This window comes from Clarias gariepinus, chromosome 3 (assembly GCF_024256425.1).
Source record: "Clarias gariepinus isolate MV-2021 ecotype Netherlands chromosome 3, CGAR_prim_01v2, whole genome shotgun sequence".
NCBI lineage: Eukaryota > Metazoa > Chordata > Actinopteri > Siluriformes > Clariidae > Clarias > Clarias gariepinus.
Genome location: NC_071102.1, coordinates 38,564,156 through 38,583,207, shown reverse-complemented (window position 1 = coordinate 38,583,207; position 19,052 = coordinate 38,564,156). Strand labels below are relative to the sequence as shown.

The 19,052-nt window shown below is 39.1% G+C and overlaps 1 protein-coding gene across 2 annotated transcripts in view; it reads right to left on the bottom strand.

Annotated features, from left to right (window-relative positions):
- Window positions 1-19,052, bottom strand: part of ints1 (integrator complex subunit 1) — a 35,515-nt gene that overhangs the window by 3,119 nt on the left and 13,344 nt on the right. The window contains exons 19-41 of one of the 2 annotated variants that reach the window (XM_053492664.1): window positions 17,985-18,182; window positions 17,769-17,898; window positions 16,264-16,443; window positions 15,961-16,110; window positions 15,377-15,556; window positions 15,118-15,222; window positions 14,853-15,020; window positions 14,636-14,747; window positions 13,053-13,211; window positions 12,825-12,971; window positions 11,479-11,577; window positions 11,239-11,363; window positions 10,127-10,381; window positions 9,595-9,751; window positions 9,263-9,394; window positions 8,464-8,644; window positions 7,991-8,117; window positions 7,738-7,868; window positions 7,550-7,637; window positions 5,912-6,159; window positions 2,795-2,924; window positions 2,332-2,465; window positions 2,006-2,198 (exon numbers count right to left, since the gene is read on the bottom strand). In XM_053492664.1, coding sequence (XP_053348639.1) covers window positions 2,006-2,198; window positions 2,332-2,465; window positions 2,795-2,924; window positions 5,912-6,159; window positions 7,550-7,637; window positions 7,738-7,868; window positions 7,991-8,117; window positions 8,464-8,644; window positions 9,263-9,394; window positions 9,595-9,751; window positions 10,127-10,381; window positions 11,239-11,363; window positions 11,479-11,577; window positions 12,825-12,971; window positions 13,053-13,211; window positions 14,636-14,747; window positions 14,853-15,020; window positions 15,118-15,222; window positions 15,377-15,556; window positions 15,961-16,110; window positions 16,264-16,443; window positions 17,769-17,898; window positions 17,985-18,182 — 3,529 coding nt within the window. The remainder of the gene's footprint in view (window positions 1-2,005; window positions 2,199-2,331; window positions 2,466-2,794; window positions 2,925-5,911; window positions 6,160-7,549; window positions 7,638-7,737; window positions 7,869-7,990; window positions 8,118-8,463; window positions 8,645-9,262; window positions 9,395-9,594; window positions 9,752-10,126; window positions 10,382-11,238; window positions 11,364-11,478; window positions 11,578-12,824; window positions 12,972-13,052; window positions 13,212-14,635; window positions 14,748-14,852; window positions 15,021-15,117; window positions 15,223-15,376; window positions 15,557-15,960; window positions 16,111-16,263; window positions 16,444-17,768; window positions 17,899-17,984; window positions 18,183-19,052) is intronic. The other variant, XM_053492665.1, reaches the window with a different exon arrangement.

Sequence of the window (19,052 nt, the reverse complement as noted above, 5' to 3'; positions counted from 1 at the left end):
AAAAAAAAATCCAGATTTGACGTAAATTGTGACGTTACATTATAAAGCCAAAAAAAAAAAAATAATAATAATAATAAATAAAAGTGTCTTGGCTAGTGAAAATACCTTGAATATTTTTCAATTTATCTTGTATCTGCTTTGAAATATGATGACATTAAACCAAATACATGTATAGAAATCTGAATCTAATTTTTGTGGTAAAAATACCAAATACATATGAATAAGATTCTTAGATTTACAGTTGTGCATAAAAATAATTAATAAAGACGTAGATACTAATTTTAAAAGTGCACCGTCAGACTGAAATTGTAGCACTTTAATGACTTGTATGTTCACACTGTTAATGAATAACTACATATGGTTCTCAGAGTAACAATAAAAGTTTAAAAAAAAAAAGAGAAAGAAAATTGGTATTTGGGGCTTAGTTTATCAATAAAAACTGCAACAAAACTTGTAGCATAGAAGTTTCACCAGACTTAAACGTAATTCATTTCTAAGTTCTGTTCATAGAACGAATCAGTTTTTTCACAGGAAAACATGTAAGTAGAATTAATCCATTTCCAATTACTATGAACTATATGTAACTTTTGATTTAGCTTCATCTATATCACAATATAAAAAACAAAGCATGAAAAAGCCTTAATTATGCAAAAATAATATAATACAGCACTGAATATATATATATATATATATATATATATATATATATATTTTTTTTTTTTTTATGTACAGGAGAGAGCGAACTCTTCATCTTTACATGTACTGTTAACGCACCTTTCTTAGGAAGACTCACTCATGTGAAGGAATGGAGGAGAGGACGAAGAGTGTTAGAAAGGAGAAACTCATTTCATAATAACACTGGGTAATTCTCCTTCAGGGGTTTTCTCTTTTTTTTGGCCTCTGATTCGTACGTGCCATCCATTTTCACAAAAAATCTATTCAGAGAGATTTTCTGCACTGCACAATTATCCTAAAGTCAGACACCACGTTATCATTCATAAGATGCAACGCTCCATTTGCCACAGTTCAGTTCGGATGACACTCCCCGGCAAAGGCTTGGACATCACTCGACTTCGCGCAAAGTTCTTTTATCATGTGCGCGATCCGCGACTGAGGACTTAGCAAAACTGATGCTGGGAGACGCACTCATGCTTTTGTTAAGCTGATCGTGGAATCTTGGGATGAACCGAGGTTCCACTTTAATTTGACCCAGTAATCGAATCAAAACTGGTTCGTATTTTAACTTCCTTTAAATCCTCGGAATACGTTGTCTAATGTCTTAAAAGACAAATGTTACAGCATTCTGCAAGATTTTTGACCCCAAAAATATGAGGAAAAGGACTTTTGAATGTGCCGAACTATACTAATGCAATTACTCCAAGCGTTTCACTATAGTGCTTGGTTACCATCACTGTAGAAAGTGTTCTCACGCCGGAGCCGTGACCAGACTGCCTGCTACATTTGCACGGTTAAAATGTTTTACTGCGACTAAGAGTCTCATCACCATATTTCATTAGGATTTAATTGGTTTTATGCCTTAATGCACAATATATTTCATCACAAGTCCCGGTTTAAATTCTACATAAAATCTATAAATAAATAAATCTACAAAAAACTTTGCAAACATTCATAAGGTTTAACATTAAAATTATAAATATCGTTTTTCTCAGTAAGAGGAAAGGTGCTGAAAGCTGCAGTAAATTGCCCCCATGTTGCAGATGCAGTGGATTAAGATGAGGTTGAGAATTTCTTTAAGATATAATTCATATTAAAAGCACTCTTTATAACTGTTACCAGATTAAATGTGTGTTCAATCTAAAAACCAGCTCAACAGTGAAATATAAAGTGCACCTGTTAATCAATCCTGTCCAAATGGTTTACTGTAATTCACAGCACGGTCAGTTCTCAGTACAGCTTTAACCAGGCATCACTTAAACAACCCGCACTGTAGTCACACAGACTACAGGAACTGTCAGCCTAGCTTAGCAGAATGCCTTCACAGTACCTGTAGGACTTTAATAAAGGACAGCAAGCAGTCCTGCAGCGCCCTCTGGTGGTCCGGGTGAAAGACTCGCGGCTGCAGCAGCTCCAGGATGGCCAGTACATCGCTGAAGAAGGTCAGATGGTGCTGCTGCCTGAACTCCTGCAGGTTAAGGTGGGCCCGGCCATGCAAGAGAGCAGCAACCATAGGCAGGTGTCTGGGAAGAGAGAGAGAGTTGTGATTGTGTGAAACACAAGACTCTATTAACACAAATAATTAAATTCTCTTCTTAAACTTAGGCTTTGAAATGACTGAAAAGAAGAAAAAAAAAGTTTGTCAGTGTATCACACCTGAGCAGAAGTACAGGGTGGGAGACAGCCAGCCTCCTGCAGGCCAGGGTCGCATCAGACACACGACTCTCAGACGACTTGGAATCGCTGGTGTCTGCCATAAGTGTGATGAGACGATGCACCAGGATGTCCAGCTGTGCCGGAAAACAATCATTAAGTGTGTGTTTATTTACACTATACTTTATTTATCATTTTTGGTTTACACACTCTTTTTTTCATTTTTAGCAATAGGTCTGTAAAATGTGCTTGAGATTAAAAAAATTTTTATTTGACTCTCTGGTCTCTTTAATCTTTCTTTAATTTTCTTTTAACAGAAAAGTCATCTTATTTATTTATTTTTTTTTAGTTAGGGGTTAAAAGTTAATTCCGACACTGAATGTAATGAGCTTTTTTCCCGTGATTATTTTGTGCAGTGATGGAGATGAGCATTGAGGACTGTGCAGATGTGGTTGTTTGCCGATACCTTGCAGGTGCTTCCGTCGGCGGCGGCCTCTCCTCTCAGGGCTGTGTTGGGCAGGCGCACATGCTGGATGACTTCGGGGAACTGGAGGTAAATCTGCAGCAGCAGGTTCTCGCACCTCCTGCTCATGACGCTGCAAACGATGATAGATAATAAGATGCGTCAGATTGCTTTTACACACACGTTGTGGTTTCCGATCCCACTCACGTGACTTGTGAAAAAAAGGAATGCGCCTGCTCCTTCCGTGTCACTTTATTACACAGAAATCAGTACGAGTTCATGAACAGATATTTGGTTAAGCACTAGGAGAGGAGGAGTGTGTGTGTGTGTGTGTGTGTGTGTGTGTGTTTTTTTTTTAATATGGTGCAATCAAGTATCATTTTCCACTGTAATAAAATTTTCCTCATGCTGGTGGCTTTAACTTCAGACTGCCAAGACATAAAAAAAAAGCCAAAAAAAAAAAAAGCTACAAGACATTTCTAGACAAAGTGTTTAAAAACCTCACTGGACGAACAAACATCAGACGATGATATAAACATATTTAAATGTTAATTAAGCAATGCATGTTTACACTATGAAAGCTACAGTCCACTGTTCAGAATCGTTTTATAGTCAGAGAAATCAGGTTGCTTTTTTCGTATTATTTGAAGAAAAATGGTTGAATGGAATTGATGTGATTTGGATTAAAATCTAAACTCATCAGAATGTTAATTAATCCTGGTATTTCCTTATTACAGCGCTATAACTCCATCCAAAAACATCATCCACTCTGCCATGAAGCCGAGCCAGGATCAGGAGACTAAATCTAATCTAACTTCTCTAAATAACTTGTGTATATAATTTGCAAACTACCCTGACATGTTTGAAAACTGCAGACTATTATCTACTGATTCGTGACCAATAATCCCAGTTTAGTTCATTTATCATGTTGTAGAAAGATGGCATACCACATCAGTACAATATTTCCAGGAATGGCTTTTTTTTCCACCTCATGTTTCTTACTAACGTCACGTTGGTGTAATGAATAAATGAATAGTGATTGCAGTGTCAAAACAGCTACCCAGGTATTCAAATAGTCCTGAACCCCATAGTTGACACCTGAAGGTGTCAACTGTGTCCCATATACAGGGTGGGACAAAAAATATTCTGCCACAATAATCGGGTATAATCTGAAAACTATTAGAGCATCAAACATGAGAGGAATACATAGTCTACAAGATCATGATAATGTTCTATATGTTATGGCTGTTATTTTATAATGGTTTACTTATTATACTGTTTACTAGGTAAGGAAATTCTTTCAGAATTTTTTTTTTTCTATTACAAAAGACATACATAAGATGATCACTTTTAATAATTTTTTGTTGTTTCTTTTATTGTGATTTTTTTTTGTGCAAAGATGTAGAGAGCATTGAGGAGGGTGAAAAAAGTTCTCAGCCAGCTGCTGAAAGCTGATGTGTTTGAGGGAGGGAGGGGGGTTTTGTATGCCATCGGTCACATTTTGTATAAACCTTTTATTAAGGAAAAATAAAGGTGAAGTTCAATTCAATTTCTTTCACTTCAATTTTTTCTTTTTTGCGCCACTTCCTGATATTTTTTTGTTGCATATTTGTCACACTTAAATAATTCAGATCATCTAACTGTTTTTAACATTGTACAAACATAATATTAATAGAATATAAGTAATATAACATAAGTTATTACAAAATGCATTTATTAAAAAAAAAATGATGATTTCATGTATTAAGGAAGCAAAAAGCTGCCCAAACCTACCTGGCCCTATGTAAAAAAGTAATTGCCCCCTAAACCTAATAACTGGTTGTGCCGCCCTATGTATACATGCTTTGCTTTTTTTTTTTTTTTATAATGATTGTAAGAGTTACTTTATGTTAGACTTTAACTAAATGTCTCCTCCTGTTACTTTCTTGTGACTTATTTCTAAGCTTTGGCAATACGGACGTAAATACAGTATTTGTCATGCAAAAAAGCACCTTTAAATATTATGAAATAAGTAATGAATGAATGAGTGAGTGAGTGAGTGAGTGAGTGAGTGAGTGAGTAAGTTGAGGAGAGCTGTAAGACTTGTTTAAAAATTAATATAATGCATGACCTTTATGCTGACAGTAAGCTGCTCGCCTTTATAATACGGAAGGCTGGAAACACTATGATCTAGTCGTCTACGATGTCGCCACAATAATACTAAACATCACACAAGAAGACATAAATACTGAGTAGACGCTGTCCACCCAAACCCTACTGGCTATGACATGACAAAAAAAAAAAAAAGAAACAAAGAAAAAGAAACAAATCACACAATAATAACTAGTCTCAGATCAGACCGCTAGTTCTCTTTCATTCTTTGAGGCCTACCAGGGCAATAATCGTGCTCTTAGGCAGCAAGACGCAGACAGATCGCCAAAACCAAGGGAGCCTACACAAAGCTAAAGATGGCAAACGTGGTTTTTCTCTTCTTTCGCTTTTTTACAACATTTCCAATTTGTAAGAATTTGTTAAAAAAAAAAAAAAACGCGGCTTTTAGAATTGCTGTAAATCAAATTGCTACTTTTCATCACAGATCAATATGTTAAAAAAAAAAAAAAAAAAGATTCATTGTTAACTTCTCGCACCTGACCTTGACCGAACCCTCACCCTCGTTATGGAGCTTTAATAACTAAAAGGCGGGATGATAAGAGGTGCTGGCCTCGGGCAAAAGGAAACTGCCCTGTAATCTTTGACATTCACAGTATAAGTAAAAGGAAAGTTGAATTAATCCTCTCTGCCTTCATCAGGCTGTGAAGAGCAAACTCCATGATATCAAAGCAGCAGGCAATTCCCATTCTTATTTTACTGCAAGAACTAATTATGCTACGCGCCCCGCTTTCCCGACTACGGTTCTTGACGGACAGGCACGCAGGAACAGAAATTCGATGTATATAACATAAGCTCTGTGCATGCATAAAATGAGTAAAAAAAGATGGAAATGTCTTTTTTTCTTCTTTTTCCTAATGGGCACCAATACTTCTGGATGAGTTGACCCTACGTCGAAAGATGTATGCTGTGAAGCCTCTAAACAGTTAAAGAACGTCCCTGCTCGAGGAGGAGAAGGTATATACCCCGTACCTGTCGCCCCACTTCTTGATGCAGTTGAGAAGGTACTCGCAGACGCTGTGGACGTTCTGAACGTCGCTGTGGCAGCAGCCGTGCAGCAGAGGGAGGCGGGACTGGATGAGGGAACAGGAGGCCTGGTCCAGTGTTTCGGCGGCTTTACCCGTGTCTCGCCAGCTCAGCTCGGACTCCCACAGGATCAGATCCACCAGACTGATCAATTGGTCGCTCGACAGCTCCAAGACAAACTGCTCTGTGCGTTTCTGAAGGACGAGAGATGTTACTTGTTAGCCATGTAGTCATTATGCCTTATTAAAACGTTATGTGTTCTTTATCCTGCTAGAGTCCTATTAGAGGCCAGGTTTGCTCGTTCAACAGGAGCGATTAAATAGGAAAAGGAAAAAGTAATACAAACGATCACTGTCATAGTAAATCTTTTACTGGTGATTAAAGTAAATTAGATCTAACACTATCTATTTCATGCCAAACCTTTCTAATGAAAATGAGGAACAAAATACACAGACTCCGAAATACAACGAAAAAACACATCTATAGAAATAAAAATAAAAGGTTATTTTCTGTACGTTGGTCAGAACTCTCTCTTTCAATGATATCTTCAGGTTTCATAGACTGGAGGACAAGAAACCAGGCTTAGAAAATAATTCTGTCTGTGCGTGCAGCCAGAATTTGTCATGGCATCACACAAAAGTGTCTGGACAAAATTTAATAAGACGTTGGCAGTCTTAGGTATTTGCCTGAAGTTAAAACTGTGCCATAAATTCAATAAAAATGTTGAGTAAAAGGGAAGTTATGAGCGGTTTTGAGTCAGATTATAAACCACAAGTTTTGACAGCGTACTGCACATGCAACAAACTGTGGGCGCGTCTTAAATCGACCGCTTCGATATCTGCCTGAAGTTTAACCTGCACCATAACTGAAATCATAATGTTGAGTAAAAGCGACACCATGAACAGTTATGTGTCGGATTTTATAATCTATTTTAAAATAATCTACTAATGCACTAATGTCTCAATGTAAACAAACACCTGCACCAATAGATATTAATCAGAAAAGCTAAAGTGAATGAATTTTAACATGCTGGAGACGTTTTAAGACAACACTTCATCTTTATCCAATCTACTTTTTACATTTCTTATCTGTGATTCACTCTCCGATTACCAAACAGGGAGTGTATTTGTCTGACCACCAAAGAAGGACAACTTAGTGTAAACAAAGCCTTAGATACTCAACCTTACAGAATGTGATTTCTTTGTATTAATAAGTTAGACAGAAAGTTCTGCTGTACAGAAAGAAAGACAGACATGTACGTGGGCTTCAACCTGGAATAATAATAATAATAATAATATCACTGATTACATTAAAGCTGATTAGATTATTTTGGGCTTTAACCTTTTAACTATTTCTACAAACTCTTCAACCGCAAAATGGTACTAACACAAGTCTAAAATAAATGAATAAAGAGATGATTTGTCTAGGGTAGGTTCTCCTCTAAAACTGTGTTCTGTTCCCAAGGAGATTGTTGTTAAAAAGTCCTTGCACACCTTGAACTATTCTTCTGGTCAATTAAACTTGCAACTCACGAACGGTCAGCAGAGGGCTCCACAACTGTAGTTTTCATTTTCTGTGTCTCACCTGCGGAGTTTTCTGGTCTCTGCCCTGCCAGATGCGAGGGATGTGACTGCACGCCCACAGGAAGTCCAAAGCCGAGGACGGGTCCACACTGGAGGATATAAACCAGTTAAATGAGTCACTGGCTCGTATGAAGCATGCATGTGTGTGTGTGTGTGTGTGTGTGTGTGTGTGTGAGTATATATTCTCACCTGTGTTCTTTGGGCTTGTTCAGGAGTGTGGTGATGCACTGGTGCAGAGTGCTCCAGTTGGACTGGTGAGTGAGCAGAGCCAGCAGGTAGGGCCTGTAGGAAGGGACGGCACACACTCCAGAGCCTTTACCCTGTCACACACACACACACACACACACACACACACACACACACACACACACACACACAGGTTGTTTAAATATTCAGATGATGAAATTTGACTCTATATTTACAGACGGACATAGACAGTAACCTTGTTCAGTGAGAAGAGTAATTTCTGCTGGAGGTCCGAGCACACAGAGTTCATCTCCGGGTCGAGCAGCTCCAGCCAATCAACCAACAGCCCTGAGCTGGAGCTGGTTCTCTTCCCCTCAGAGCTGCTGGCCCATGTATACACACACACACACACACACACACACAATTAAAAGTCTTTCCTAAAGCTGCCCACAGTGACTCTTGAATGTGGGAGTAGAAAAAGAACAGCATTGAAATAAACAGTGAAATAAAAAGCGTGCGTTTTTATTTAACTACCGTAATAAAACATACCCTTAATAATAATAAAGTTCTAAATTCCTGAGTTATCAGAGGTTTACCCAATAAAAAAAAGGGAGACAAAATGTGACCTTTTTTTTTTTTTTAGGTTTTAGCTTGTAATTATATTTAATTGTTTGGGGTTAAGAAGAGATTTCTCCACAGGTGCGGGTCTTGAGCTTAAACCCTGCTTACGTTTTTGATTCTGCCTCTAGCTTCACCCCTCTCTCCTCTGTCTCATGTAGCAGCAACAAGATCACCATGGCAACAGGGCCAGCTGTGTTACCGGGGGCTCCTGTCTCCATGCCAACAGTCATGAGTAAGGACAGCAGCTCTTCCAGGTACGGTGACTTCACCTCTATTAATCCCTGAAGAACTACAAGAAACACACACACATGCAAACAGCATATATAACACAATGCGGTTTCTATTCGGACTATTGCGAAATGCTCTCTGGCTGCTCAGAAAAACAACCCAAGGCCAATCCCACACGGTTAAACCAGAGATCCTCTGTAATTGCTTTCTCGAGTAAAACTCCAGCCCCCTCAGTCTTACTAAAAAAAAATCTAAATAAAAAAAATAAAAAACAACCTTTATAGCTTTCATGCAACGCCGCTCATGGCCGGCACTGCTCTCCCCGGACATAAACACGTCTGAAGAGGCCTTTTTTTCCTCCTGTGTGTGTGTGTGTGTGTGTGTGAGTGAGAGAGAGAGAGAGAGAGAGAGAGAGAGTGTGTGGCTGTTTTAATCTTCGTGCTGGTTCAAATTTAGAAGTCGGAGGCCAAAGTCATAAAATGAAATAAACACAAAGCCACAGCTCAGAACATAGATGTTCTTGGAGAAACTGAGTAACGCTGCTATCGAAAAAATCCACAACAAGGGCTCTGGGGAAAGCTGCTCGAGCAGGTTTGTGGAAAAAATTTTAACTCAGAAACAGTAGATTTTGTGTAACAGGCCTATTTAAAAAAAAAAAAAAAAAAAAAAAAAGTGTTACCTTTCCTGATGAGGTCAGGCTCGGCGTTGCATTTCTCTCCGGCTCTCAGCGACGCGATGATGCCCCTCACGGCCACCTCCGAGTCCCGCCTGTACGCCAGGGTCTCTCCCAGGTGCAGGAAACCTGTACGTACTGACGAAAACATTGTCCGAGCCAACATTACTTAACATGATCACTAATTAATCAGCATCGCTAAAACAAACGACTACTACAACTTCATTACGCTTATGTTGGTGCCGTATATCAACCATACGACAACATGCATCGGCGACAAATGCTAATAGTTTCGGACACTTGTTCATATTTCCAAGGAATCCCCGCGGTCCGCTCACCATCAGTGATGCGGTGCTTGTGAGAATATTGCGCGACCAGCGACTTCAGCAGGTTGCTAAGCGAGCCTGTCTCCAGCGCGGAGCTCTCCAACCAGGTTAACATCTGCATCATCACCTTAAAAAACAGCGAACTGAACGCCACATCCTGGGACGCAGTCTACAGAGAGACAGACAGAGAGACAGACAAAGATGCACAGTTGAGGTCATGCAATGATGACAGCGCTCAAAAATACTGTGTGTGTGTATTTTAAAAGCAAATCATCAGCACAAAAAAATCCCTTAAGCTTTTTTTTTTTTTTTTAATCCTGGGACATTTCCAGGACGATTTCCATGACTTAAATAGCGGCTTTTGTTTATGAAAATCCATCTTCAAATTATTTTGTTACTCCACTGCCAGAAGATGATGTGATACGAAACACTGCGTGCTGTGTTTGCTCACGCTGCCTTCCTCCTCGTCCGGTAGAACGTTCAATGATGACCTCTTTCAGTAATTATTTGCTATTCAGTCTAAAAGACTGAAAGTTGATCTTACCTGGTAAAGGTGTAACTGGCGCAGCAGAGGGCACGAGATGGCATGGCTGTGATGCATGGCTACGACCAGCGGTGCAGCGTGGGCCGACACAAGCAGGGCCGCTAAGGCTTGCAAGACACACGCTGCCGTGCCATCCGGCTGACCCTTTCTCTGTCGTGCCCGCAGCACTTCCTGAGCCAGAGCCTGCTGCAGAGACAAAGTCAGGGCCCGGGACGGGGGCGTGGGCCAGCGTGGGTCCAGCTTCACAGGAAACAGCTGTAGATGAACGCAAACACAAACAGATAGTTGTTGGAGTGCAGTAAACTGCTTCCAAGTTTGGTCAAGGAACAAATCTCTAGCGTTCAGTGAGGATTAAAGTCCAAGTCGTAACCCGAGCCAGAGCTGATAAGCTAGTTTTAGTCGAATTCTCATTAGGGATGAACGATATGACATCATAGCATAAATACGGCAAGATGGCGCCCAGAAGATCGGCTAACATGGATAATGACACTGCTGACACACACACATCATTTTATTCAATAAATTCATGTTTCACTCAGCATACACACACACACTATAGTTTTTATTTTTTAGTACACTTTAATACACGAAATACACTTAATCTTTAATCTTAATCACTTAACACAATCTTAATATTTTATATATTTTTATTTTGATTTTATTGTAACTTTTCTCAATCTGAAAATTTGTACATTCATTTTACATTTATAATTTTTATTTCTATTTTATTTTATTTTATCTTTAGTTTAATTAAATTCTGGTGCAATTTTAGTTTTATTGCCATGACATTTTTTTATTCTATCCTATCTTTCCATTTTAGGTCACAGACAGTAATATAAACATTCCACTGCATACAATATGATACTTGTGTACGTGACGTGGATATGGTGATAAATTATTTTGCAATTTAATTTGCTGAACTTTTAAGATTATATTGCTTCTGGATATTTTAAAAAAATTATGTCTAGACTGGATGTAACACATGGACATATTGACGGTTGTGATGTAATAAATCTTAGTTGCTGTTATAAAAACTGTACAGACTGAACTTTGTCTACGTCCCAATCACATTATCTGTGCCATCCAAGATGAACAAGAGAAATTAAAAAGACCTGAAGCAGGATGGCAGTGAGATCGTCCTCAGCGTTGATCACGGGTAACTGACCCACGGCCCTCATCATCACCGAGCTGTGTGGAGTCTCCGCCGTCACTTTCAGCCTGCTCCCGTCTGCACTGTCTGCAACGCAATAATAACCGGGACATTCGTGTTTAGTGCTACACAGATCCGTACGGGCGAAGCCGAACATTTAGTGGTGAAGAGGTAGGTAAAGGACAATGAAACCTCAGCTGACCTCTGCGCGGTGGAAGTGATGCGCTGAGTAAGCTGTGAAACATGTGTCCGCCGGTCGCTCCCCTCTCGTGCTGCACCTCCACCAGATGAGCCATGTAGTCTGTCACAGAGCATAAAGAAATGACAAACATGCACACATATGAGTAATGATGCGTTATCCATATAGAATGTTTTACTACTGTAGCAAGTCCCCAACTTTAGAGCTGCGTTCCAAGAGCACGTTCCTAAGTTGGATTTGTTCATAAGAGTCTTATAGATCTTTGGCACAAATATACAATGTAACGCATAGAAAAAAAAAAAAAAAACACTCTTGTGAGACTGTGCCTTTAAATCATGAGGGGAAGCCTGTTGTTTTGTTTCGGAGCTGTTTTCCACTGTATTGGACTGTGAACTCTGCCTCGTTGAGGATTTTCCGAAATTAGGATTATTCACCATCAGGACAGCTTTACAGGACAGACATTTTCTATCATCATGCTCCCGGACTGATTCATTGAAACCGGTGAGGCTGACTTATTTCTCCCACACACACACACACATACAATATACCAAACTTTAGACATTTCATACATTTACTTAAACACTGAAAATATTGTATGTGTCATGTCTTAGCTAGTCAGCTAATTAGTTTTGTTAACTTATGTTGCTAATTTATCTTGCATGTCATTTCACTCTGTACTGAACTGGGTATGGTTGGAATGACACCAAAAGCCTACATGAACTTGATCTGCTGCACTGTAGTGTCTACTTTCTGTATGATGCGCACGAGCTACTTCTGTGATTTGCTCATAGAACCGCCGTCCGCTAGTACCTGCGGAAATTTGTAACTCAAATGTTTGTAAGTTGGAGACTTGCTGTATTTAGTTTTAGTGCACTTCCCATTGCCCTTTATATTAAATAAAGTTATTGTTATTTATTTATTTATTTTATTTTAAGTTCAAAATGGTACAGACTTTCAGCTTTAATTTGGGAATATTTCGATCCAAAACAAATAAATGGTATCAGAATTACAGCACTTACAAAATTTTAATACTTTATATTTATCACAAGGTCTCCTCCTTTAAAACGAGACCAAAAGTAATTAAACATTTGGCTACTCTGCTATTCTATTGGCAGGAGTGTTTAAACATCTGTCCCTGCCAGACAAGCAGGCCTGAACTAAAGATGAACTTAGAAGTAGAAATGTTTATTGAAATATTTATGAACCTGACTGCATTTGAAATACACACGCTTTATTCCATTTCATTTGTATTGATTTGTTCTCTAGTTGCTTCATTAGCACTAAGTAAAAATCACTTTATACACTATACAGCACTAGATAGGTAAAATGCATGCTGGGTTGGTCCTCACTCTTGTCCATGATGTTCTGCTCCAGCGTCTGCGGGTCATGGGAGACAGCTTGGTCCAGGTACTGCAGCAGTTTGCTCATGCTGGAGACGGGAATCCCGAAGGACTGCACGAACAGCAGCAGCTGCTGAGGTTCTAAGTCCTGCAGCGCTACAAGCAGAGGGAAAAATTAAACCTTGAGAAAAGTTAAATCTAAGATCTTAATCTGCTCTGCCTGAACTAAGTGCTTACCTGCATCCACCAATCGCGACACCTCTGAGCGGATCATCCTCAGCTTCAGCCAGTCGGGCAGGAGAAGAGCTTCCTCTGAGGTGTCGACCAGGAAGGCGGTGGGAAGGGGTTTTTTATCAGGGAACCATATTTCAAGCAGAGTGACGAACTCGCTTTCAACTGTTAACGAAGTAGATGTACACACTGAAATGCCAGGCAATGCAGGGCAACCCAATATAAACAAGCTTCAACTCCAACAAGGTTTATTTCACCATTGTTTGTAATACACCATTAAAAAAACTTATCAGAGAGTAACATAGAACACCAGAAATGGCCACCGCTAACATGCGCACATGTGATAAATGCTCTAAATGGTGTACCTGGCATACTCTTGATGCAGAAGCATCGTGTAACGATTTCGAGCAGATGTCATAAATGACCAGGAACCAGCCAATACAATGTTATCACGATACCCAAGTGCTGATACGATTTATATTGTGATACTGTAAGTATCGTGATTTTATAAATATACCGGAACCATGGCATAGAAATTAAATTCATTCTGAAGGCAAAAACTTGTATTGCGATACACATTTTCCCATAAGGAATAATGTAAATGCAGATAATCTGTTCATGAAACCAAAAATATGACCAATAATAACAAAAAAATCATAATAAATGAGTGATGAAGAAAATGCATGGTGAAGGAAACGTTGGTATCGAGGTTCAACTCTTTTAAAACTTGTGAAGTAAAGCTCTTACCGACTAAAAAAAAGAAAACAAAAATGTGGATTTTGCAAATACGCTTTGCCTCCACCAACGCAAACAAGTTTTGAGCAGCTCCTTGGCGTAGGCGCAACTTAGTCGGTGTTCGGTTTGGTTTATTCATTTGTATGCCGAAAACACTTTGTGAGCCAGTGCTTATTTCTTGCAAAATTTTTCTTTTTAAAGCGAAAATTTGTAAGGGAGGGTCGTTCATATGCCAAGGTTTTACTATATCATCGATTCAGTTTTTTACCAACATTTTAGCACCTCAAATGCAAACATGTAAACTGTATAACAATATATAACTAAAATGTTTTTTAAAATACTGTAATAACTGTAATACATTATTGAATAGACCCCCCCATCTCTACTAAAAATTATCTTTCATTCCTTTTTAACATGTTTTTTAAAATTTTATAATTCTAATATGCATTTAACTGACAGGGTCAAGGTCGAAACTAGACTTTGTACCAAGTATTTTATTGTCGATTGTGTCCTGAAAGATAGCCTCGATAAAATAACTCGAAATCAATAGAAGAGATACAAACTGTCCCACTGAAAATTATAGAAAGGTTAAAATTTCTTGAGATTATAGAGTAAAAATTCCCCTTTTGTATTTATGGATGGTCTACATTTATACCATTGTGTAAAAACAATTTTTACCTCAAATCTAAACTATCCATTATGTATAGGAAAAAAAAATTAATAACAACTGCTTTACTAAACAGGATGTTCATAAGCTGTGTTGTTCAAGTCATGTTGGCAAAAACATAAAAATGTCAAATCGAACCAACTGACCAGTTTTCAAATAAAAATGAGCCGGGGAAGAGACAGTGTACCTTTTGGTGGTCCTAATGTGAGCAGAATAACCATGGCATGGACCACCAGAATGTGCATGGTAGCCGTTTCTCCTGTCGTCCAGCGTAGAAACACCTGATCCTGAGACTCCGACTGTTAAATCAAACATGGAAGGAATTAATCATTACTGTTATTAAAAAAGACTTAAGTGCAGTTTACAAACGAGTACTTGACTATATTAAGCTTTAATGTGCCGACCCAGCTATAGAGATCCTCTCCTTCTTTGGTCTTCCTCATCCGATAGATGTAGGTGGAGAAGATGGCTAGGAGGGCAGTGAGAGTGGCGTCCGACTCCGGTCTGCACGAGTGTTTTGAGAACAGACTGTTCATGATGGTGGAGCGCTCTACAATCAGCCGGGCTACGTCCTGACACACACACACACACACGCAAACAGAAACAGTATAGTAGACAAATACAACATGTGATTAAATTCTACACCATTTACAGAAAAAAAAATCTTACCAGTGCTAGATCATTGTGCAGGCCCTGATCTCCTACTGGTGCATGCTGGGATAGGTAAATCAGATAGGCACTTATGGCCTGGGGATCGGTCTCCATGTGAATAGCCTTCGGGAAAAGAGATACGTACGTCAGCAATTTCGACAAAAATGCTGACCGGAGTATTGCACACGATAGATTTAGCTTAGCTTAAGCATAATCTGGTCTATTTCAGCAAATCGTATATATACATACACACATCAATATGGTAACGATAACTGACCTGCTGCAGGGCGTTGGCCGTCATACCCCTGACGCTGTCGAACAGAGGTAGTCTGGGCAGGTCCTGAAGGAGCCACTGGTACGAAGGAAGCAGCTCCGCGTCCCTGGAGTCATCCTCCATCATGTGGTCTCGTTCCTCTCCGTCCTTTATCCCTCCCTCAGACAGCACCAATGACAGACCCTGCCGGCACAGACATCAGCACTGATGCAATACTTCAGGGATTCATGAGTATAAATCTGTAAATGCATGTCGTTGTTTTTTTTGGTTCTTATTATTATGTTGTTCGAATCTGTAAGAATCGTATGGGGGCGCCAATATTTATCAGCAAGTTCTTGTTCATTGAGCTATATATACTGTGTTCATGAGAATACGCAATATTTTAATACTTGTTAAAATGTAGCGACAGTTTCAGAGCGATATACAAAGAGCACCATAATTATTGGCACCCTTTATTTAAACAGGCAAGAGAAACTCAGACCATTTTTAAACCAGGTTTTAAGGAACCACATAACCATTATCCAATTTTTACATATAGTTTTAGAATCGACTGTAAATGCCTGTTAAATTTTTCGGCTGTTCCACACCTTCATGGCGAGCACTCTGGATGCCACCTGAGAGGAGCTGAGTCGGCGCAGGAAGTAGTCCAGCACCTCACAGGTCGTATGCTCATCTGCCTTGGGCCCTAAGAGCAGATCCTGTAGCCGTCCTAGGAGCTGTCTCTGCTTCTGCTGCCTCTGTACAGAATACAGCAGCACATATTGTAAAAAGAGACTAATACCACAGATTAATTACATTTATGCCTTCCAAATTTTATTTGGCTAACAATAAACTTACAGTACCAGTATTGTTTAGACCTACAGTGAAATAAAAATTGGTACAGGCTGTACCTGTCGCTTTTTCACTTTCTGCTCTTTGCTCTCTCCTTCTTCTTCATCGTCAGCAGATGGAGTCTCGTCAGCTGCGTCATGAAGGAGGAATTCACACAGGCACTGAACAGGCAGGACGTCCAAAGAGCCCTCGCTGGACTGCACCAGGTCGGCCAGCCATGGCATAGACTGAGAAGATGCCTGTAGGAATGAGAAAAACATCAGGGATTCACCCAGGATTAACACCAGAGGCAGAAAAGTCAGGAGCTCAGAGTTACTGACATTCTTGTTCTCTTAGCGTTGCAAAAAACAAAAATGTGTAAAAACATAAAATTCATTTGATCATAGTCTTGACCAGGTCTTTGGTATTAGACAAATACAACCTCAGATGCATGACGTAACTTTTTAACTGTGCCATTATTTATTTAACAAAATTGAAGCCAAAAAGAAAAAATTTGAGCAATACTAATCACCCTCATTCAATAGCATGTAGAGCCACCTTTAATAGTAATAACCTGAAGTAATTGTTTCCTGTATGACTTTATCAGCTTCTTACATCGAAGTTTGTCCCATTCTTCAGTCAACATCTCTTCAGTTTATTAAGGTTTTTTTTGGCATTCTCTTACACACAGCTCTCTTAAGGTTAAGACTTTGACTCAGCCGTTCCAAACATTTAGACTGTTTTGTTTTTCAGCCGATCTGATGTAGATTTATTGATGCGCTTCGGATCATTGTCCTGACACATGACCCAATTTTGACCAAGCTTAACCTGTTGGACAGATGGCCTCTCATTTGCCTCTAGTTAAGAATTTAAATACGTGGTGCTTTGTTTTTCCGTTCCTACAAGTTTGGATATTTTCATATGAAATTGTAAAACACAAATCCAGATTGCGTAGCAGCTTGTCTTTTTATCTTGATGAAAAGATTTTAATCCGAGGGGAAAAAATTGCCAAAACATTTGGAATTGAAAACACAACATCTAGAGGTGTTTAATACATTATTAATTAAACGTTCTGAACATTTTCCAACTTAGCAATGCAACAGAAACGTATAATAACCTGCCTGGCCATAAAAAGTCATGGTTTGGATTTTAAATAAACAAGTTGAGTATAATAATCAAATTGAGACTTTGATCAGATAATTACTAATGTTCCAGACGTCTTGCCTTTTTTGTTCAGATTACAGTTTTGTGGACCTCAGTTGTGCTTCCATGTTCTTTTCAGACAGAAGAGGTTTCTCCTGGCAACCCTTTAAACAAACTGTACATGCAGTCTTCTTGTAATCGTGCTGTCATGGACTTTAACATTTAACATGCTCAGTGAGGCCTGTAGGGTCTGAGATGTAGCTCTCAAGTTTTTTTTTATTGTTATTATTATTATTTCTCTGAGCATTGTACGGTCTGACCTTGGGACCTCCACTTCTGGGAAGATCGGCAACTGTCTAGAATGTTTTTCCACTTGTTAATAATCTTTTTCACTGCAGATTGTTGAACTTCAAATTGCAGCGACTTACTGTTTAACACTCACCTGTCTCTGGATGATGTTGAGTAGGAAGTCTGGGTTGCGGCTACGACACAGGAGATGTCCCAATCGCAGTGACTGGTTCAGACTCTTCAGCTGTTCCTGGATGTGAGGTGGCGGTCTCCGTGGTGGACCCCTGGTAAGACGACGTAAACACAGACGATTACGCGTACAATGAAACGTGATACAGCTTCCTAAGTAGATCAGATCTACTAGACCTACTTTGGCTCCAGGCTGGTGAGCTGAGACAGGAGCAGGCTGCTGCTTTCTGTGATGGTCAGCTTGGTGGATGCGGCTGCTAGGTGGCTCTCAAAGGCCAGGATCTCCTGACGCTCCTTCTGGGAGACCTGGAGCTCGCGGCTAATCATCTCCGTCTTTGTCTCCTCGTCGGCCACCGTGCAGGGTGGATAGGAGTAGTTGCTGAATGTGGGGTGAGAGAGGTAATTATCAAGTCTGTTGGGTTTTCGATCTGTGTTTTATATATATATATATATATATATATATATATATATATATATATAAAGGTTATATTACAGTACATTTATATTGCTACATGTTTTGATAATGACATACCTTTAAATATTTTTTTAAAAATTGCATGACACACAGCTGTTTAATCTCAATCCTGTAAGTTCTAGTGACATCCTTTAACTTTCACTAATAAACTAAACTCTGATATCTTCCAACGATTTTTTTAGCAATGCAACTTCACCAAGCGTTTAAGTAATTTATTTTTCTCTGTGATAGTTGATAGTTTCAGGTTGTAATTATCCACTTTTTTTTTAACCTAACTTCAGCCATTTAGCCTTAATCTCTTTAGTTGTTTTCTTTGCTTGATGCACTTGACCTTTCTCAATCACGGTAACATGCTTGAGAACAGAATGAAATGAGAAGCTACTCACGCGATCAGTTAACATTAATAGAACTGCTGCCAGCTGAAACATATTAATCACAGCAGTAACGATCTAATAAAAGGATCTCAAGTATTTGTTCATTTAAGTCCAAACCATGACTTTTTTTATGGCCAGGCAGTTTATTACACGTTTCTGTTGTGTTGCTAAGTTTTAAAATGTTCAGAACGGTTAGGTAATAATGCATTAAACACCTCTATATGTTGAGGTACAATTCCAAATATTTTACCAAGTTTTTTTTTTTCCCTAAGTGAACTCTTAAAAGACAAGCTGCTACTCTATCAAGCACGGAATCGAACTTGCCCTGGATTTGTGTCTTCCAATTTTCCATTACAATATCCAAACTCGTACGAATAAAGATATACTGAATGTTAGTTAG